Source organism: Carcharodon carcharias, chromosome 3 (genome assembly GCF_017639515.1).
Source record: "Carcharodon carcharias isolate sCarCar2 chromosome 3, sCarCar2.pri, whole genome shotgun sequence".
In the NCBI taxonomy this organism is placed as follows: Eukaryota; Metazoa; Chordata; class Chondrichthyes; order Lamniformes; family Lamnidae; genus Carcharodon; species Carcharodon carcharias.
Window position 1 is genome coordinate 96196762 of NC_054469.1, and position 22894 is coordinate 96219655.

The 22894-nt window shown below is 44.2% G+C and overlaps 1 protein-coding gene across 1 annotated transcript in view; it reads right to left on the reverse strand.

The window, feature by feature from the left end:
- Positions 1-19322, reverse strand: part of ddc (dopa decarboxylase) — a 181668-nt gene extending 162346 nt beyond the window's left edge. The window contains exons 1-4 of the mRNA XM_041184524.1: positions 19306-19322; positions 18594-18826; positions 18151-18264; positions 432-551 (exon numbers count right to left, since the gene is read on the reverse strand). Of these exons, the coding sequence (XP_041040458.1) occupies positions 432-551; positions 18151-18264; positions 18594-18794 (435 nt within the window). The 5' untranslated portion in view covers positions 18795-18826; positions 19306-19322. The remainder of the gene's footprint in view (positions 1-431; positions 552-18150; positions 18265-18593; positions 18827-19305) is intronic.
- Positions 19323-22894: the final 3572 nt, after the last annotated feature.

Here is a 22894-nt window from a genome sequence, read left to right on the forward strand (position 1 = left end):
TTTAAAAATGTAGTATTTAAATTTTAAAATCTCCAGGAACAATTTGCTACCAACAGGAATGAAACTTCACAGGTTTAATAGTTCCTTTTCTGAGTCTTCAAGATTGAGTCCAGGTCAAGCCATTATCATCCTAATGACATGAATTTGCAGCCCTAAATGTCTGTGGTGCGATCCATTCATATTTGTGACTTTCACGGAGGTTGACAGTGGGTTCCTGTATTTGTTGGCTAATAGTAGAGTGGCACAGAGTGTCCAGCAATTTATGGTGATTCGCTACTCATGATATGGTCGCTTCCATTGTCATAAATTGCTGGGTTTTGTACTCACTAATAATAACAGGCATTGTGAACTCATCATCATTTTTCCAACAATTTCTGAGCAATTATACTACACAATCTTTAGAATTTTACTGAGCGTTTTTTTTCTGTTACCTGTATGACTCCACCTCCTCCTCTACCAGACCCTGCTAGAAAATCTTCAGGCAGATTTAACATCTTCCCCAGCCAGTCAAGCATCACAGTCTCCAACTCTGTACATGCAGGGCTTGCAGCCTAAAAGGAAAACCAGGAATTCACTTGTACCTCATGAGTGTAAACATAAGTCAAATCAGACGTACTTTCATTGTTCTAACTAATAGTGTTCAAAATAAAATATTTTTTTAATGAGCAACATTAAGTTAGCAAATGTACTAAGTTTTTTTATTGGTTCATGGAATGTGAGCATTGCTGGCAAGGCCAACATTTGTTGCCCATCTCTAATTGCCCATTTCAAGAAGAGCAAAGTAATGCTATTACTATTTTAACATAGAGGGTGAATTTACCTAGGGCTTTTTCCATTCTGTCACACATTATTGGGTTTGCATTGAGCATCCACTGAACTTCTGATGCTGATGCAGGAAATTCACCCCCAAATTGTTTTGGTGGTGATAATTATTTGAGTTGCTGAAGAAACAGAAGTGACAGAACAAAGCATCTTCCCAAAACTATGAGGAGTTATTTTTGGATAAAAAGTTAGACCCAAAGTCTGTCTTGTCAATACAATTGCAAATCTCCAGCTGGCTATTGACAGTAATTGCCAACCACACTCGAAATCCCAAGGTGAAGGTCAATAATCAAGGAAGAGAGTTTGCATGTGTACCTGGTCTCACCTACATGTGACTCCAGATCCACAGCAATGTGTTTGACTCTGAAATGCCCTCTATCAAACTGCTAAAAAGCCTAAAAGAAATTAAACCAGATGGACCACCTGGTATTGACCTAGACAAACTCGGCCCTGTTGACCCTGCAAAGTCCTCCTTACGAAAATCTGGGGGCCAGTGACAAAATTGGGAGAGCTGTCTCACAGACTAACCAAGCAACAAAAACAAAAATGCTGCAAAAACTCAGCAGGTCTGACAGCATCTGTGGAGAGAAAGACAGAGTTAACATTTTGAGTCCATATGAAGAGTCATCTGGACTCGAAGCGTTAACTCTGTCTTTCTCTCCACAGATGCTGTCAGACCTGCTGAGTTTTTCCGGCATTTTTTGGCTTTGTTTCAGATTTCCAGCATCCGCAGTATTTTGCCTTTATCCTATTCAAGCAACAACCTGACATAGTCATACTCATAGAATCATAGCTTACTGACCATGTCCCAGATACCATCATCACCATCACTGGGTATGCCCTGTCCCACCGCCAGAGGTGGCAGCACAGTGGTATACAGTCGGGAGGGAGTTGCCCTGGGAATCCTCAACACCAGTTCCGGACCCCATGAATTCTTATGGTGTCAGGTCAAACATGGGCAAGGAAACGTCCTTCACCACCATTGCCCCCCCTGAGTTGATGAATCAGTGCTCCTCCATTTGGACACCACCTGCAGGAAGCACTGAGGGTGGCAAGGGCATAGAATGTACTCTGGGTGGGGGACTTCAATATCCATCACCAAGAGTGGCTCGGTAGCACCACCACAGTCCAAGCCAGCCAAGTCCTAAAGGACACAGCTGCTAGACTGGCTCTGTGGCAGGTGGTGAGGGAGCCAACAAGAGGGAGAAACATACTTGACCTCATCGTCACCAACCTGTCTGCTGCAGATGCATATGTCCACAGCACAGTCCTTGTGGAGATGAAGCCCCAACTTCACTTTGAGGATACCCTCCATCATCTTGTGTGGCACAACCTGTGCTAAACGGGATAGATTTTAAAAAGATCTAGCAACTCAAGGCTGGGCAACCATGAGGTGCTGTGGACCATTTGCAGCAGCAGAATTGTACTCAACCACAATCTGTAACCTCATGGCCCGGCATATCCCCCACTCTACCATTACCACCAAGCCAGGGGATCAACCTTGGTTCAATGAAGAGTGAAGGATGGCATGCCAGGTGCAGCAGCAGGCATACCTAAAAAGGTGTCACCAGAAGCTAGAACACAGGACTACTTGTGTGCCAAGACAGAGCTAAGCAATTCCACAACCAGTGGATCGAATCAAAGCTCTGCAGTCCTGCCATATCCAGCCATGAATAGTGGTGGACAATTAAACATCTCATTATGAGGAGACAGCTCCACAAATATCCCCATTCTTAATGATAAGGGAGCCCAGCACTTCAGTGCACAAGATAAGGATGAAGCATTTGCAACAATCTTCAGTCAATATTGCCAAGTGGATGATCCATCTCAGCCTCCTCCAGAGGTCCCCAGTGTCACAGATGCCAGTCTTTAGCCAATTTGATTCACTTCAAGTGATATAAAGGAACAGCTGAAGGCACTGGATACTACAAAGGCTATGGGCCCTGACAATTTTGCAGCAATAATACTGAAGACTTGTGCTCCAGAACTTGCTGTACCCCTAGCCATGTTGCTCCAGTACAGCTACAATACTGGCATCTACCCAGCGATGTGGAAAATTGCCCAGGTATGTCCTGTACACAAAAAGCTGGAAAGATCTAACCCAGCCAATTACCACCCCGTCAGTCTACTCTCGATCATCAGTAAAGCAATGGAAGGGGTCATCAACAGTGCTATCAAGCGGCATTTGCTTAGCAATAACCTGCTTACCGACACCCAGTTTGGGTTCCAAAAGGGTCACTCAGTTCATGACTTCATTACAGTCTTGGTTCAAACATGGGAAAAAGGGCTGAACTCAAGAGGTGAAGCGGGAGTGACTGCCCTTGATGTCAAGGCAGCATTTAACCCAGTGTGGCATCAATGAACCCAGGTAAAACTGGAGTCAATGGGAATCAGGGGGAATACTCTCCATTGGTTGGAGTCATGCTTAGCACAAAGGAAGATGGTTGTGACTGTTGGAGGTTAATCATCTCAGTTCCAGAACATCACTGCAGGAATTCCTCAGGGTAGTATCCTAGGCCCAACCATCTTCAGCTGCTTCATAGAAAAATATAAACATAGAAAATAGGAACAAGGGTAGGCCATATGGCCCTTCGAGCCTGTTCTGCCATTCATTATGATCATGGCTGATCATCTAACTCAAAGCCTGTTCCCGCTTTCTCCCCATATCCTTTGATCCCTTTTGTCCCAAGAGCTATATCTAACTCCTTCTTGAAAACTTACAATGTTTTGGCCTCAACTACATTCTGTGGTAATGAATTCCATAGGCTCATCACTCTCTGGGTGAAGAAATTTCTCCTCATCTCAGTCCTAAATGGTCTACCCCGTATCCTCAGACTGTGACCCCCTGGTTCTAGACTCCCCCACCATCACGAACATCCTTCCTGCATCACTGACCTTCCTTCCAACATAAGTTCAGAAGTGGGGGTGTTCGTTGATGATTGCGCAATGTTCAGCACCATTTGTGACTCCTCAAATACTGAAGCAGTCCATGTCCAAATGCAGCAAGACCTGGACAATATCTAGGCTTGGGATGACAAGTGGCAAGTAACATATGCACCACACAAGTGACAGGCAATGACCATCTCCAACAAGGGAGAATCTAACCATCATTCCTTGACATTCAAAGGCATTACCATCACTGATACCACACCATCAACATCCTGGGGTTTACCATTGACCAGAAACTAAACTGGACTAGCCATATAAATACTGTGGCTACACGAGCAGGTCAGAGGCTGGGAATCCTGCAGCAAGTAACTCACCTCCTGTCTCCCCAAAGCCTGTCCACCATCTACAAGGCACAAGTCAGGAGTGTGATGGAATATTCTCCACTTGCCTGGATGAATGCATCTCCAATAACACTCAAGCAGCTGGACACTATCCAGGACAAAGCAGCCCGCTCAATTGGCACCACATCCACAAACATTTACTCCCTCCACCACTGACGCACAATAGCAGCAGTGTGTACCATCTACAAGATGCACCGCAGGAATTTACCAAGGCTCCTTAGACAGCACCTTCCAAACCCATAACAAAAACAGATGATCTGCTCCTATACTAACACACCCCGCCCCCTCCACTTCTCTCCCCCCCACCTTAAACCAGCTTATATTTCCCTCTCTTTGTAAAGAAAGATCAGTTCTGTTGAAGGGTCATGAGGACTCGAAACGTCAACTCTTTTCTTCTCCGCCGATGCTGCCAGACCTGCTGAGTTTTTCCAGGTAATTCTGTTTTTGTTTTGGATTTCCAGCATCTGCAGTTTTTTGTTTTTATCCTTCCAAACCCATGACCACTACCATCTAGAAAGACAAGGACAGCAGATAGATATGAAAACGACCAACTGGAAGTTCCCCTCCAAGTCAGTCACCAGCCTGACTTGGAAATATATTGCCGTTCCTTCACTGTCCTTGGCCAAAATCCCGGAACTTCCTCCTTAACAGCACTGTGGGTGCACCTACACCACATGGACTGCAGCGGTTCAAGAAGGCAGCTCACCACAACTTTCTCAAGGGCAACTAGGGATGGGCAATCAATGCTAGCCCAGCCAGTGAAGCCCACATCCCATGACCGAATAGAAAAAAGGTGGATGAAGGAAGTGCAGAGGTTTGAAAATGGATGAGACAACAGGTAGGCGAGGGTGAAGAGTAGAGAGCTGAAATAAGAGGGGGACAGGTAGAGGAAGGCAGAGAAGGGAGAGGGAATAGATCACGAGTAAATGTGAAGACGGAAAGGAGCAAGTAGAAAAAAAGGTTTGGGACATCAAACTCTCTCAGTGGGGAGGAGGGTTGCAATGTGTTGCACCCCTGCCCTCAGGTCTAGGTTTTCTTCTCTGGAAGGATTGGATTCTTCCCCTGGTCCAATTCTAGAGATTTTCAACTTAGTGGGGAGGAGGATTGTGAGCCTTCCCTCCACTAGACCTCAAATATATCAATGAGGACCTGCCTGCCCATGGGAATTGATACAAGATTCTCTAGCACCCTAATGTGAACAAATTTATACCCCACAAACTATTAAGCTTTTTATTTCCCTTATACCATAACTTACCTAACTTGCGTCAGCACCATATTCTAACAGTATATGTGCTGATGGTTAAGTGACAGTGAAAAACTAAAGAACATATCTCACCCAATGTCCAGGAGCTTCAACAACACTCAATAAGCTCAACATCATCCAGAACAAAACGGCTGATTGATTGGCACCCCATCCACCACCTTAAACACTTTCAGGTGGAGCAATTCTTTCAGGTATTGCCAGTTCAAGTGGCACAACAGATTGTCCAGGAGTAGGCAGCACCTCAGGCTGCAACCCATATGGTGTTTTTAAGTGATATCAATGAAGAAACACAACAGTCCTTGCAAGTTGTGAGTTGCAGCGCTGTCTGCTCCCAGGGGATTGACGTAAACTCTCTGTAGTGCTGCTTCAAGCAGTGCTTTGCAAACAAATTTCTCTCTCTCTCACTTGTTTCACCACTGGTGCACCAGGGCAGCAGTGTGCACCATCTACAAGATGCACAACAACCATTCTCTAAGGTTCCCTTGACAGCAGCTACCAAACCTATGATCACTACCTCCTCGAAGAACAAGGGCAGCAGGGGCCGGGGAACACTGCCACCTAAAAACGCCCCTCCCAGTCACATACAATCCTGACAGGGAAATATATTGCCATTTCTTCACTGTAGTTGGGACAAAATCATGGAACTCCCATTCATAATTGTCCTTGTTCAGAGGGCAGTTAAGAGTCAACAACATTTGCTGGAGTCACATGTAGGCTAGATCAGGTGGTTTCCTTCCCTAAAGGGCATTAGTGAACCAGATGGGTTTTTATAACAATCGGCAATGGTTTCATGGTTATCATTAGACTTTTATTTCTGGATTTTTATTGAATTCAAATTCCACCATCTGCCATGGCGGGATTCGAACCCAGGGCATTACCCTGGGTCTCTGGATTATTAGTCTAGCAACAATATCACTACACCATCGCCTCCCTCAACATCCTGGGGTTTACCATTGACCAGAAACTGAACTGGACTAGCCATATGAATACTGTGCCTACAAGTGCAGGTCAGAGGCTGGAAATCGTGAGACGAGTAACTCACCTCCTAACTCCCCAAAGCCTGTCCACCATCTACAGGGCACAAGTCAGGAGTGTGATGGAATACTCCCAACTTGCCTGGATGAGGGCAGCTCCCACAACACTCAAGCAGCTGGACACCATCCAGGACAAAGCAGTCTGCATGATTGGCACCACATCCACAAACATTCATTCCCTCCACCACTGACGCACATTAGCAGCAGTGTGTACCATCTACAAGATGCACTGCAGGAATTCAGCAAGGGTCCTTACACAGCACCTTCCAAACCCATGACCACTACCATCTAGAATCACAGAATCACACAGTGCAGAAGAGACCCTTCAGCCCATGGAGTCTGCACCGACACGTGAGAAACACCTGATCTATCTAACTAATCCCATTTACCAGCACTTGGCCCATAGCCTTGAATGTTATGATGTGCCAAGTGCTCATCTAGGTACCTTTTAAAGGATGTGAGGTAACCCACCTCCACCACCCTCCCAGGCAGCGCATTCCAGACCGTCACCACCCTCTGGGTAAAAAAGTTTTTCCTCACATCCCCCCCTAAACCTCCTGCCCCTCAACTTGAACTTATTTTCCCCCTGTGACTGACCCTTCAACTAAGGGGAACAGCTGCTCCCAATCCAACCTGTCCATGCCCCTCATAATCTTGTACATCTCGATCAGGTCGCCCCTCAGTCTTCTCTGCTCCAAAGAAAACAACCCAAGTCTATCCAACCTCTCTTCATAACTTAAATGTTTCATCCCAGGCAACATCATGGTGAATCTCTTCTGTACCCTCTGCAGTGCAGTCACATCCTTCCTATAATGTGGCGACCAGAACTACACACAGTACTCCAGCTGTGGCCTCACCAAGATTCTATACAACTCCAACATGATCTCCCTACTTTTGTAATCGATGCCACGATGGATAAAGGCAAGTGTCCCATATGCCTTTACCACCACCCCACCAACATGCCCCTCCGGCTTCAGAGATCTATGGACACACACGCCAAGGTCCCTTTGTTCCTCAGAATGTCCTAGTGTCATGCCGTTCATTGAATACTTCCACAGTGCATCACATCACACTTTTGAGGGTTAAATTCCATCTGCCACTTATCTACCCATTTGACCATCCCGTCTATATCTTCCTGTAGCCAAAGACACTGTTAACCACCTGGCCAATCTTTGTGTCATCCGCAAACTTACTAATCCTACTCCCAGGTAGTCATCTATGTCATTTATATAAATGACAAATAATAGGGGACTTAGCACAGATCCCTGTAATACTCCACTGGACACTGGCTTCCAGTCATTAAAGCATCATTCTGTCATCACCCGCTGTCTCCTACAAGTAAGCCAATTTTGAATCCACCTTATCAAATTACCCTGTATCCCATGTGCATTTGCCTTCTTTATAAGTCTCCCATGTGGGACCTTGTCAAAGGCTTTGCTGAAATCCATATAAGCTACATGAACTGCACTATCCTCATCTATACACCTGGTCACCTCCTCAAAAAATTCAATCAAATTTGTTAGGCATGTCCTCCCTCTGACAAAGCCATGCTGACTATCCTTTATCAAACTTTGCCTCTCCAAGTGGAGATGGATTCTCTCCTTCAGAATTTTCTCCAATAGTTTCCCTACCACTGACGTGAGACTCACTGGCCTATAGTTCCCTGGCTTATCTCTACTTATCCCTACAGCTCTTCTTAAATAGTGGAACCACATTAGCTGTTCTCTAGTCCTCTGGCACCTCCCCTGTAGCCAGAGAGGAATTAATAATTTGGGTCAGAGCCTCTGCGATCCCCTCCCTTGCCTCCCTCAGCAATCTGGGACACAAATCATCCAGACATGGAGATTTGTCCATTTTTAAGCCTGCGAACACCTCCAATACCTTGTCACTCCCTATATCAATTTGCTTAAGAACCTCGCAGTCTCTCTCCCTGAGTTCGATACCTTCATCCTCATTCTCTTGGGTGAAGACGGATGTGAAGTATTCATTCAACACTCTAGCGATGTCATCTGGCTTCATCTATAGATTGACCTCTTGGTCCCTTATGGGCCCTACCCTTTCCCTGGTTATCCTCTTCCCATTGATATATATATAGAATATCTTGGGATTTTCCCTACTAGAAAGACAAGGGCAGCAGAGAGATGGGACATCACCACCTGGAGGTTCCCTTCCAAGTCACTCACTATTCTGACTTGGAAATATATCGCTGTTCCATCACTGTCGCTGGGTCAAAATCCTGGAACTCCCTCCCTAACAGCACTGTGGGTGTACCTACACCACATGGGCTGCAGCAGTTCAAGAAGGCAACTCACCAGCACCTTCTCAAGGGCAATTAGGGATGGGCAATAAATACTGGCCCAGCCAGTGAAGCCCACATCCCATGACTGAATAAAAAAAAGAATGAATAAAATAGACATTCTCAGTGAATAAGGTTTAATTCAATTGAAGGGACTTTGTTCCTCTTTAGTTGTTTTTATTGGTCTGGATTTCCAGGCAGCAGCAGTGATAATTGGATTGCTAGTGCAATCAAAAATTCCCACAATTCATCAATGCTGCACATTTCCACCGGGGTATTCCAAGCCCAGCTTTCACAGAAATCTGCAGTGCAGCTTTCCTCGGGGAACTCCGTCAGAGCGGCGAAGTCAGGGGAAGATAGGATACACTACTGTTTAACTGCATGTGGTAAGCTTAAAGGTCCAGTCCTAACGTTAGCGTATGAATGGGTGAGTAGATGAATGGGTGAGTGAGTGAATGGGTAGGTGGGTAGAATGGGTAGGTAGGTGAGGTTGGTAAGTGGGTAGGATGGTGAGGTCTGTAGGTGGGTGAGGTGGGTACGTGGGTAGGCGGGTGAGGGGTGATGTGGGTAGTCAGGTCAGAGACTAGTCGGGTCAGCTTGGTGGGATAGTCGAGTGGTCAGGTCAGGGGTGTAATCAGATCGGGGTGGGGTAGTTGGATCGGGGGCTAGTCGATTCAGGTTGTCAAATAGTCAGATTGGGAAGTCAGTTGTGTCACTACCCATGTGTTAGACTATGTTTTTATCTGAATAACATTTCCTGGGTAATTACCCGATTAAGTACTAAGGAAATTTCCGATGCCTCCAACGGTAGCTCAGAGCCAGAGACATTAACGAAGGGTCCCGGGAAGCAGGGGAACTGTAAATATAAATTTGTCGCCAATTTTGTTTAGTTGAAACAGGTGCAATGCAGCAACAGCCATTCTCTGGTTCGTTTCCCCAGGGCAATGCCTTGATCAATCAGAGCCAACTTGCCTGGTCTAAATTTAAACAAAGCTTGGCAGTTAACTGTCAGTCATTCGTTAACTGGTGCATTCTCCATGGCAATGCCTCATTCAATTAGAGTCCACGCCAATCAATCAGCACTCTCTTCTCATGAAGTATAAATTGTTGTTGCCTTTACATTTGGTAGTCTTGTGAACTGTCCTGATGAGTGCGTGATGGAAAGCTTTGACAACATGTTTGTTTTTTCAGCAATACTCAAGTTCTATACTACCACACAACTAGTTCTTTTTCTGTTACTCAGGTTAGATGCCGCCCCAACATCCACAGCTGAGGTGGAGGAAACCTGCTGACTGCTATGCCTTATTAACTGTGATGACATTGGCGGGTGTCCTCTGGCAGTTTGACCTGGAAGGCCCCGGCCTGCTAATAGTCTCCTGTGCAGATGTAGGCACACACTCCTTGGCCTGTCCTGCTGGAGGCAATAGGGTCATCGGCAGAGGGGAGGTGAAGTGTCCTGGGATAAAACCCCTGGGATGTCTGGCTGGCACCCACCTCCCTGTGGGTGGCCAATGGTACTTCCCTGACTCTTTGAGGAGAAGGGGCACCTGGAGGGAGGTAGAGGTGTCAAGTCCCCCTCTCGCCTAGCCACTGCTGCACTGCATCCCAGGCTAGAGCAGGGGAGTGCAGGTCTGTGCACATATCTGACAGGCACTGTGTGTTCTGCTGGATCTGGGTCTCCTAGGCAGCTACCACCCTTTCCATGGAGGCAGCCAAGCACTTGCTTGTCAGAGCCATGATAGCAGACAGAACATGGGTGGACTCCTGCAACACAAGCTCCTGTCTGACACCCCTGTGAGTTCACACACATACCCTGCCTGATGCCCTTACAAGTGTCGCTTGTAGTGAGTTGATGGTGCCACTTTGGTGGAGCACAGCAGATCATTCATCCTCTTCCTGTACTGTTGCATGATTCTTTTGCGGGCCCCATGGGTGCTAATCTCTGCTGCAAACTCCCCCCAGACCACTATCGTCAGACGGGAGGGCCTCCTGCTGCCATCCCTGGGCAAAAGCACCTCCCGCCTTTCCTGGAGAGTCTGGCGGAGAATTTGAACCATGGTTTTGCTGAACCAAGGGGGCCACATGTTGCCTGGTCTGCAACATCCTGGTCTTGGTAGAATCCAGAGTTCCCGACTTGCAGTGATGAATGGCTCTTCGGGTGCCCTTTAAATATGGTGCCTGGACCTTCGATCCCGTGAGGTAAAGGCGGGGACAGTGGCTTCCTGCCCGCCTGCCACGAGATTCAGCGAGCTCCTCGTGGATACATATGTAATGAGCTGACCAGCGGAAATCACTCCCACATCCACTCTTGCCACTAAACCTAGGCTCTAGAATGGAAGATTCCGGCCCTTGTTTCGGAGCAAATTTAACTTTGTTTGTTTGTCAACCTAAAAGGAAACTAAGTGGGACTGACAGATATGATTGGTGTTGACAGGTGCATTATCATGATCTCCTCCATTAACATATTAGACTGTGAAATCCAGGTTAATCTGTGGCAGCTCAGCACCATGAGGATATCTTTAATATTCTTTGTTTAGAATGACGCTGAAATGAACATCTCTATTGAAGTATAAGTGCTTCTGTCCTTCGATCAAATAAACAGCTTTGAATAGTAGTAATGATGGTAGAAGTGATAACATAAGTCTACTAGAGGATAAAATGGAATAACTGCAATAAATAATTGTAGAAGAGGAACTGATTTCAAAACATATGAGCAGAAGTAACGGCGGTAAGTCATTGCGCTTTCATTACATGGTCTGGATGTTCACACAGTAGTGGAGACTCCACGCATATCCAATATGGCGGACGGATCCGGGATCTTGAAATCCCGCCCTCCCATATCCGGCAGAAGCTGTTTTTGTCAGTGTGTGGAGTGTGTGTGTGTGTGTGTGTGTGTGTGGAGGGGCGGGGGGGTGGGGGGGCAGCGGAGGCAGGATGGGGACGGGACATGACACACATAAGGGGGAAACCCAAACTCAATGCTGAGTTCAAAAGGCCTCATCCTGCAGTGTGAATTAAATTTTTTTACTGTAGATCTAATGCTCTTTAAGGGTGGATAAGCTATGTAGAACTGTCAAGCTGTCAAATTATTTAAGTGCCCTGCCCTTTAAAAATTGAAAAGGCAGCCTGTCTGAGCGAAGAGTTGAAAGAAAATCTGTTCCAGCCATTTAAATAGCTGTTTGTTCACATAACCCTGAGTGCTACCATTAAAGCGTTGTTAATGTTCGGCTGCTTTCCACAGTGGGAGGCTGTAAGTTCACAGTTTCACTGGCAGTTCAAAGAGGTTATTAAAGTATTAGCTGTTTTTGATGTGCAATTATGGGTACAAATGTTTGCTTTTATAAGGATTAAGCAATTGAGGGGATTTAAAAGTGTTTTTTTATTCATTCATGGGATGTGGGTTTCGCTGGCTGGGCCAGCATTTATTGCCCATCCCTATTTACCCTTGAGAAGGTGGTGATAAGCTGCCTTCTTGAACTGCTGCAGTCCTTTCATGGGCTTTCATGAATGGGTTCTTTTTATACAGTGAAGTCTGTAATAGATATTTAGAAATTTATTTTATTTAATCTCAGTGTGGCTCCTGAGGTCTGCTGATGCTGGATACTGTGTGTGTTGGCACAGAGTGTATAAGGGCAAAGGGTGGTGATTGGGGGACAAGGGTCAGCATTAAGATGGCACAGGAGCGATAAGGGGCCATGGGGTAGGTGGACACATGGGTTAGCATGAGTTGGCATGTAGGACATGGGGAGTGCTGGGATGTGAGGGGGTGAGGGCTAGAGGACCTACTATTTAAAACAACTGGGACGAAGTCTCAAAGAACCAAGGTGAGCCTATGAACCAGCCCACCTCGGCACTCGGCAGCCCCTGTGGTGGCATCCAATCTGCATCTAGGGCTGGCGGGCCTGATTCCATTCTGTATCCACCCCTCCAGAATGAAGATCCATCCCATCATTTGGGGCACTTTTTCCTCGAGGCTGGTGCAGCGAGCTGGAAGATTTCCTGGCTCTGTGCACATGCCTCAAGAGTGAAAATCCAGGACTATGTGCTTTTGGCTATTGAAAGAAATTACAGAGTGGACAGCAAAGGCTCAGGACACAGTTTTTCAATCCCTGCTAAAAATGCAATTTGAGTAACCAATGTAAACGCTGGTTCAAGTAGGGAGAGAAAATTAAACTGCGTATCTATGGATTAGTTAGCCTAATGTGAGTTTTACGCAAGTTCTTAGAATCCATAATTTGTGATAAAACTAGATTTAGAAATGCATGAGTTAATTGAAGGCACCCAGCATGGATTCATTACAACCAAGTCATGTTTGATAATTTTTTTGAAAAAAGATTGGATTAATAAAGAGTTCAGTAGATATGGTGCATATGGATTTTCAATGGCATGATAAGACATCTTAGAAAATTCAAACATGTAATATAAAAGGAAAGGCGTAGCATGTATGGAAAGTTGGTTGATCAGAGAGAAGTTTTAATTAATTTAAAAGCTGATAGATGAATGGGTATTGCTTGGACTGAAAAGAGTTGGAAGTGCTGTACCCTATGGTACACCCACTTTGGTTCTCGATATATATGAATGGTTTAGACTTGGACATAAGCATCACAATCTTAAAATGGCTGATGGCACAAATGTAGAAGCTTGAAAAAAATGAGGTGGAACTTAAAGGACTTGAGGAAGACATAAACAGATTAGTGGAATGCGCAGCTAAGTAGAATATAACATTTAAGGTGGGCAGTTGGGTGGAATTCCATTTTGGAAGGAAAAACAAAGTATGGGGGTATAAGCTAAATGGAAAGATACTAAGGAATGTGGATGAACATTGAGACCTAGGATTTGACATACGTGATCTGTTGAAAGTATGAGTGTAGATAAATAAAGCCACAGAAATGGTGAACAGCATTTAGGTGTTATAATTAGGAACACATTTGTGTAAAGATGTAATAATTAATTTGCACAAAAAATTAGTTATGCCACAGTTAAACTACTATGTGAAGCTTTGGGTGCCAGAAAGAGCATACAGAAAAGATTCATTTGGATGACACCAGGGATGACATAGTAATAAGAGACTTAAGATACTAGGGCTATTTCCATTGGACCAGGAAAAGGCTAAGAGGAGGTTGAATACAAGTTTTCAATAAAATTACGAAGCCTTTTGATAGAATGAATAAAATCAGACAAGTTCCTTTGTTTAGGGTGTCAGTGATGAGGGATTATCAAATTAAAATGATCACTCAAAGTGTGGAGGGAGATTAAGAGAAATTTTTTTCTGCATTGTGGGTGCAAGGAAGTTGTCGAGGCAGAGATTGCATCCATGAAGAGGAAATTGGATAAATAGTTGAAGCAGAAGAATATCCTGACTTGGAAATATATCGTTGTTCCTTCATTGTCACTGGGACAAAATCCTGGAACTCCCTTCTTAACAGCACTTTGGGTGTATCTACACCACATGGACTGCAGCAGTTCAAGATGGCAGCTGACCACCACCTTCTCAAGGGCAACTAGGGATGGGCAATAAATGCTGGCTCAGTCAGCGAAGCCCACATCCTGTGAATGATTTTTTAAAAAATGAAGCTATGGGAGAAGGAAGGTATGACATAATACATTACATAGTATTTACAGCATGGAAACAGACCATTCTGCCCAACAGGTCAATGCTGGTGTTTATGCTCCACATTAACCTCCTCTCACCTTGCTTCATCTCACTCTGTCAACATACTACCCCAGATCTCCTGGTTAGTGTCGGAGTGGGAGCACATGCTGCTGACCCCATTTAAAATTGTGGTCTTACCTTTTTACACTGGAGCCTTAGGATCTTTTTGTCTTGGCTCCAGCGTGTGTTACGAAAGTCAACTTACCTTAATGTTGAGATTGGAGGTCAGGAACTTCAACTCCTGATAGGCCTTGAAGCTTGTGCACATGCGCAGACCGTGAGTGGGCTACACATGCACATATCAGCATTTTTACATTCTTTGGACTCAGCATGCCTGTACAAGAAGAAAAACGGCATGGAGACCTGGGTCAGGTGACTGGGGGTGAAGCGCCATGGAAGATCAGAGTCCCAGGCAAGAGACAGGGAGAGGGAACAGGGAAAGATCCCTAAGGGAGATAGGTCAGGGGCGGGTCCCAAAGCGGAGAGGGGACAGGGAGAGGTCCAAAGGGGAGAGTGGACAGGGAGGCCCCAGAAAAGGAGTCCCAGAGTGGTGACAGGGACAGGAAGAGGTCCCGGTTCAGTTACAAAGAAAGGAACAGAAATAAAGGCTCCAAATAGGGAAAGGACTGTGGGTAGCAGATTTTAAGTCAACACAGCTCAAGGGAAGCCCTGGTAATCGAAGGGGGCTTAGAAGAAACCCTGAAGATCCAAGAGGGCAGCCAAAGGTTTGTGGTCCCGTGTTGGGGCAAAGGTACCCCTTTGGAGCAATAGTGTTCCACTTGAACGGCTGAAGAGCTGAAATTGTGCTTGTGAGTTGGTATTTAAGTGTATACTTGGGAATCCAGGGGAATGGAACCTCGGGAGACGTGACTGAAACCCTGCGAGATGGGCAGTTGTTGATGCCGTCCAAGTTGGAGCGACCTTTGGAGAAAATTCCAAGGTTAGATCTTTGGAGATGAAGACTGGAATTCCTCGTGATAGAGACAGAGTTTCAGTGAGATTGGTTGACTCACAGTGTTACTGACATCTGGGTGGATTGTTAAGAAATCCATGGACTCTGCCTTGGTTGCATCTGCCAATTGTTATGCAGTGTGGTGTGGTGGATCACAGTTGGCTTGTTAATTCGCATGTACTTCATACTTACCCTGAGTGTTAGAGTATATAAGATAGATATTGTAAATTGTTTTAGATTTCTGACCTTGTGTAGTAAAGTTTATTTTTGATTGTTCAAAACCCATGGAATCTTGTAGCTTTATTTATTGAGCAAGTACGTTGAATCTTAAACTTTGCTAATTTTTTTAAACAAAATGATATTGGTCCCTAATCAGATATTACCAACAACTTATTATTACATATGAATCAAACAATGAGCAGAGTTGGGAGGCCTTGTGGTGAAGCACAATTGTAGTGAAGGCAAGTTCCTTGAGGTCTGTCTTCATTTCACTAAATTTCACTATTTTTAAATGGAGCTGTCTTTGTCTTTAGGCTCCCCTCTCAAGCTTGCAACCCCAGCATTGCTCAGTCTCCACCCTAACACTGCTCAACAATCCCCCTGCTCCCCACTACAACAATGCTTACCTTCCCCCCACCCCCACAACAGTGCACCGGATGATGCGCTGGGGGTGGAGGTGAGGTGGTGAGTAATGTCAGGAGGTTCAGCAGTGTTGATTGTGTGTGTGTGTGTGGGGGGGGGGGGGGGGGGGGGGGTGCGCGGCGGTGTCAGCAGTGTCATAGGGGCTAATGTGCAATGTCAGATGGTGGGGTGAGCACTGAGGAGCATGGTTTGGGGTGCAGGGCTGAGCAGTTTTGGGGGTGCAGGGGTGCGTAGAGTCAGGGAGTGGGAGATGGTGCGTAGTGACAGCATTGGTATGACATTTTCTGTGTGACAAGAAACAGAGCAGTAAGAATGGTTGCTTTTCAGACTGCAGGAAGGTATGTGGTGGGGTTTCCCAGGAGTCAGTATTGCGCACTGCTTTTCATGATATGTATTAATGATTAAAACTTGGGTGTACAGGGCACAATTTCAAAATTTTCAGGTAACGCAAAGCTTGGAAGTATTGTGAACAGTGATGAGAATACTGATAGACTTCAAGAGTACACAGTTTGGCTGGTGGAATGGACAGGCATGTGGCAGAGTGTGAACGGACACATTTTGGCAGGAAGAATGGCAGAGGCAATATAAAATTTTGGGTGAAATTCTAAAGGGGGTGCAGAAGCTGAGGGACCTGGTGGTATTTGTACACAAAATGCTGAAGATAGCAGGGCAGTTTGAGAAAGTAGTTCAAAAGTGCAAAATATGGAATCTTGGACTTTATAACTAGAAGCATAGAGTACAAAAGCAAGAAAATTATGAGGAATCTGTATAAAACAGTGGTTTGACCTCAACTGGAATACTGTATACAATTCTAGTCAGGAAGGGTGTGAAGGCATTAGAGGAGTGTAGAAAAGATTCACAAGAATAGTTCCAGGAATGAGGAACTTCAGTTATGTGGATAGATAGCAGAAGCTTGGGTAGTTCTCCTAAGAGAAAGTTATGAGGGGATTTGATAGAGGTGCTCAAAAGCATGGGGTGTCTAGAAAGAGCAGACAGAGAGAAACTATTCCTCAATGGTCCAAGTATTGAGAACCAGAGGAGGTCAATATAAGGTGAATGGCAAAATAATCAATGGCAAGATGAGGAAAACCTTTTATTTATTAGAGTGTGGTGGAGACTTTCAGTTGTGGTTTTCAAATGGGAATTGAATAGCACTGGAAGAGAAAAAATTATGCAGGGCTATAAGGAAAGTGCAGGTGAGTAGGCTGGCTGAGTTGTTCTTGCAGAGAGCTGGCATAGATATGATGGGCCGAATAGCCTCCTTCTGTGCTGTAACTATTTTATGCTTCTATGAGATCATTTAATTTAAAAAGACAGTATGTGAGACTTTAAAATGAAAGCTGAATTATACCTGCATGCTCTGGGGCTCAATTATCCCTTGTTCTGTAAACCCACTGCACCTAAAGAATACACTTGGCCTTGTCTTACTGTGTGCCACCCCATGGGATTCTTGTAGTCTTTACATGCTAAGACCATTATCCCTAGAACAGCTGCATGCAATAGAAACCTGTTGGTGATCTGGCCACATCATTCTTGAGTGCTTTTGGCTTTTTGACAATATCAAAGAGCAAGTTCCACTCCATTCCCCCTGCCCTCCTCTCACACACATACAGAATTTTACGATGTAAAACAGTATATCAAAATGAAGACTTAGACAAATCTCAGTACTTTGATGTATCTGCAAAACTAGAAGTTTCATTCAAAATAATCAACAAGATGGGAGGTCTGCCAAGTACAATATTGTCAAATTGACTGTTATTAATTTACAACTTCCTCTTAATCTGCAAAAGCCTTTGTACATATAAAAGTAATTTCCTGGCGATTACATGAACTCAGGCAGTCGGTATCAATACTTATTTTTTTTTGTTTAAAAAAGAGACATGCCAAAGTTTTTTTGTCTTGCACTCATCAGGACACTTTGCATGAGTGCATGACCACCTCTTTTTTCAGCAAGTTCTGTACCACCAAACGACTATAATTCTTTTTCACAAAAAATCTGAATCCTGAGAGACTTCTAAAGTTAAAAATCAATAGCCGAGATAAACTGAAAAAAACAATTTAATTCAAAATTTAAAAAAAATTAGGTGTACGTTAATCGGTGTCAATGTATTACACGGATTGACAGAGCTGAATGCATGCGGTCGTCTTCCCTGAATTGTGTGTGTGTAAAACAGGAGAAACACCAAGAGGTTCTTACCCAGGAAAAGCCAACGCAGCCGATAGCACCAGACAACATGTCACCCAGAAAACCAGGAAAGGAGGTAGCGGCGGGGAAATAAGCATGAAAATGAGGACTTTGCCAATGGGTTACCTGGGGACGAAAACGCATTAAATATAATTTATAAAACAGCGCAGGTGTCGGCAAATTTGTAACGTTCGCTGACCGCTAACTGATTTACTGATGAACCCATAAATCTCAATGCAAATTTACGGCTGCTTGATATAGCAATTGGCCATTTGATTTCATTCACTTCATTCTTATACAATGTTAGTTTTCATATTATCAGTTCTTGATCTTGTTACTCAACTACATGGCAACAGGTAGTTTTAGAATAACAATTACAGTGTTTCTTAATTCAGGGAGGAGAGCATGCGAAGGATTACATTCAGGGAATGAATTTGTGGGCTAAATTTGCTCACCCCCGGCATAATGACTCTCTCGATGTCCTTCATCAGATCCTCGAAGCTGTCGGGTTCCAGGGGCGCGCTCTCCGGAATCAGGGGTCGCAGGTACCCGGGTTGCACCGTCGGATAAACGGGACGTTGATCGATGAATTTCAGGTAATCTGTGATATAATCCACCATCTCTTTGCCCCTTGTACGGAATTCCTCGAAATCCATGACTCTTTATTTCAGATTCCAATTAAAGGGAGCTGCAGAATTTTCATTAAAAAATAAAAAAAACATGGAAATTGGTGCATAGCCTGAAACGTAAAGTAAATCAGTTTCTCCGAATTATGGGGAAATCTATATATCTTGTATATACTATGACAGCAAAATGAACGCGTCCCTTCAAAGGTAAACTGATTGCAGGTCAAATTCGATTGTTTAGAACTAAATGTATTATTCTCTGTGCACCTACCCAGCTTCACCCACCCAATTGCAAATGTACAGAACGTGTCTCTTTTACTTATTCTAGTATCTGCTAAAATTGCCTGCTTCCTGCTACACTTAACACGGTTAACCTTGTAATAAATCCTTTCGAACGAAGAGTAATCCGAATGTATTAAACACAGTTTCACGCTGTGCAGTCACTAGCTGGATTACTGCATTTAAAACTAAATGTTAATCAAAATCTGCTGTTGAAACATTAATAAGCGTTTTCATGTGGAATGTGTTGCAGTGTACTCACGTGTGACGACAGTACCGCTGACATGTACTTTGATCTTTGGAGTTTCAGGCAAAATGTTCTTTTATATAATGACAGAAACACAAATCGCAGTCCCAGCCACTCAGAGACGAGCATTGCTAAAACATTCTCCCACGCAACTACGATCACCAATCACAAACAGGATGAAGCTCCTCCTTCACTTGAGATTTGCACAGGGGATTTAGCAGTCCACTAAAGCAACATCCAACATTGCCTGAGTCAGAGAACTTTTAACATATTCGACTCATCGTGTCTGTGCTCACTGATAAGGATGTCCTGCCTTTCAGCTCTTATAGAATCATAGGGCAGAATTTAATGCCCCCCACCCCTGGTGGCAAGTTTGGTGGCGCAGGAGGGTGGAGGGGGGAAGCATTTAATCAGGCGAGAGGGTGGTGAGTGGAGACCCCGCCACCTTCCTGCTTCCACACTGATTAAGTCTGTTCGAAGATGCCTGGAAGGCTTTCTCACCCCGTTGCCAATGAGGCCCTTAAATTTAGCTTAGAAGTGTAGGAGTTCAGACGCATGAAAGGTGATCTCATTGAAACATACAAGATTCCGAAGGAGCTTGATAGGGTAAACACTGAGAGATTATTTCCACTGGTCGGGGAATCTAAAATATGAGCACAAAGGGTTGTAAAGCTTTGGAATTCTCTACCCAGAGGGTTGTGGATGCTCCATCATTGAATCATTTAAGGCTTAAATTGGCAGATTTTTGTTCTTGGAGGGAATCTAGGGATATAAGAGGCAGTGAGAAAGTGGAGTTAAAGTCCAAGATCAGTCATGATTGTATTGAATGGCGGAGCAGGTTCGATGGCCAAATGGCCTACTCCTGCTCCTATCTTTGTGTTCTTGTATTCTTGTGACTTACACCCTCGGTGTCCATGATCTTGGGGAAGGCCCATTGCTGTCCAGTTAAGTGCCTGAGTGGAATTCAATTCGGCAGGCCTTCCCCCGCCACCTCTATTAAAAATTCCCAATAGAATGGTTATAACATGAAAGGAGGCCATTCGGATCATTATATCTGTGCCAGCTTTCTGCAAGAGCAACTAAGCTCATCCCACTACATGCCCTTTCCCCATAGTCCTGCAATTCTTTCCTCTTCAAGTGCTTTGAAAGTTTTGAAATAGCCTTTGGAAAGCCATGACTTTATTTTTTTCAATTCATTCAGGACTATTGAAACTCAACCTGTTTTTCATTTGTATTATAAACCTCAGATTTGTTATATGTGCACCTTTTTTTCTGCTTAATATCTCTTTGTGTGGCTTGGTGCCACATTTTGTTTTATAATGCTCATGTGATGCACCTTGGGATGTTTTATTACTTTAAAGGCTCTATATAAATATAAATTGTCATTGTTGATCATCTTACTCTATCTATTTTATCATCCAGGGAGCTTTGGCTTTGTTTGTCTCAACTTTCTCTACCTTGGGAGTGTACCCCTAGTCTACCCGAACAAACTACTTTTTAAAAGCAACCCATTGTTCAGTTACCTTTGACTGCCAATCCAATTCTAATTTACTTGGGCTAGATTTGTTCTCGCCACATTGAAATTGGCTCACCTCTAATTAATTATTTTTACTCTGGATTTCTCCTTTTCTTTGTTCATAGTGAATGTAAACTTCATGATACCACAATCACTGTTCCACTATATGTTCCCCTACTGGCACTTGATCCACTTGACCCCACCTATTCCCCAGAACTGGATCCAGCAATGCCTCCTTCCTCCTTTGGCTGGAAAAGTAGTGATCTAGAAAATTCTCCTGAACACAATTCAGAAAGTCTGCCCCCTTTCTGTCCTTTGCACTATTACTATTGCTGTCCACATTAGGATAGATAAAGTTTCCCATTATAACTACTATATACTTTTTGGACATCTCTGTAATTTCCTTGCAAATTTGCCCCTCTGTATCTTTTCCACCAGCTGGTGTCCTATAGAATATGCCCAGTAGTGTAAAGGCATCTATATTGTTTCTCAAGTCTAGCCAAATAGATTCTGTATCTAACCCCGCTAGGATATCCACTCTCTCCAGATCTGTAATATTCTCCTTAATCACTACTGCTACCTCTTTTCCTTTCTTTCCTTTTCTATTTTTCAAAAACATCTTGTATCCAGGATATTTTGTACCCAGTCTTTCTGTTTATTGCGCCAGGTCTCTGTTATCATCACAATATTATATTTCCACATGGCTATATGTGCCTGCAACTCACCAATCTTACTTGCCACACACCGGGTGTGCACTTACATCTGCATTAAACTTATTTTAGATTGTGCTCCATTCCCTCCTATTCTGATCCCACCTAATTCCTTATTATTTCTTACTCTTGTGCCACGTGTCTCTCCCAATTTTTTGTGCGCCTTTGTTTTCCTCTCTAACGCTACCTTCTGCTTCTCACCTGCCTGTCAAGTTAGTTTAAACCCTCCTCGACAGTACAAAGTGACCTGCAAGCACATTGGGCCCAGCTCTGTTGAGGTGCAACCCGTCCAACCTGTACAAGTTTCAAATCCCCAGAACCAGTCCCAATGTCCCAGGAATCTAAAGTCCCCACCTACATCTCACCAGTCATGCATTCATCTGCACTATCCTCTTATTACTGTACTCATGAGTGCATAGCACAGGGAGTAATCCAGTGATTACTACCTTTGAGGTTCTGATGATTAGTTTCTTTTACTGCTCTTTAAAATCTGTATGTAAGACCACATCCCTCATTCTACTTATGTGGCTGGTACCAATATGGACCATGACCTACACTGTTCACCCTCCCGCCTCAGGAGTGCTCTGCAGCATTCAACGACGTCCCTGACACTGGCACCAGGAAGGCAACATACCATTTGGATCCATGTCTGGCTGCTCCCCAAACTATAAAATCCCCTATCGTTATATCTTTCCCAACCTTCCTCCTGCATCACTCCCCCCACCCCACACCCCTACCTGTACTGCTAAGCCTGTTGCAGTGCCATGGATTTGGCTGTGGCTGTACTTTTTAGATGAACCATGCCTCTCACCAGTAATCAGAACTGAATGCAGTTTGGAGAGTGAGATGCACTTAGAGATCTTCTGTACTACCTGCTTGGTCCTCCTCCATTGCCTGGCAGTCACTCATTCCCTCTCTGCCTGTCTATCTTTAAATTATGGGTGACCACATCCAAGAATGTATTATCCATCACCCTCGTGGAAACCCAGAGCTCGAGCTGATCCAGCTGATGACACTTTCTCCACATTGAGTATCCAGGGCACTAGATGCATCCTGGAGTTCCCAAATAGAACAGAAGTTACATTCCATGGGACTAAGATGTCCTGCCATGTCTTTATTTAATAGACTTAATTGACTTAACAGAAATAAACTTAAGAGTCAACCACTTCCCTTATGCTGACGTCATTTTACTTTATAGGGAGTTAACTTGAAAGTTTTATTTAATTTTATTAACTATAATCATCAAATTTTAATTTACTGAAACATTCCAAACTGTATTAAATTTAGGAATTAAAGTCAAACTTGTGACATTATTACCGGTCTTGCTATTTAATCTTGCTTTTATCCCCAGGTCTGACTGATTGACTAAACATGAATC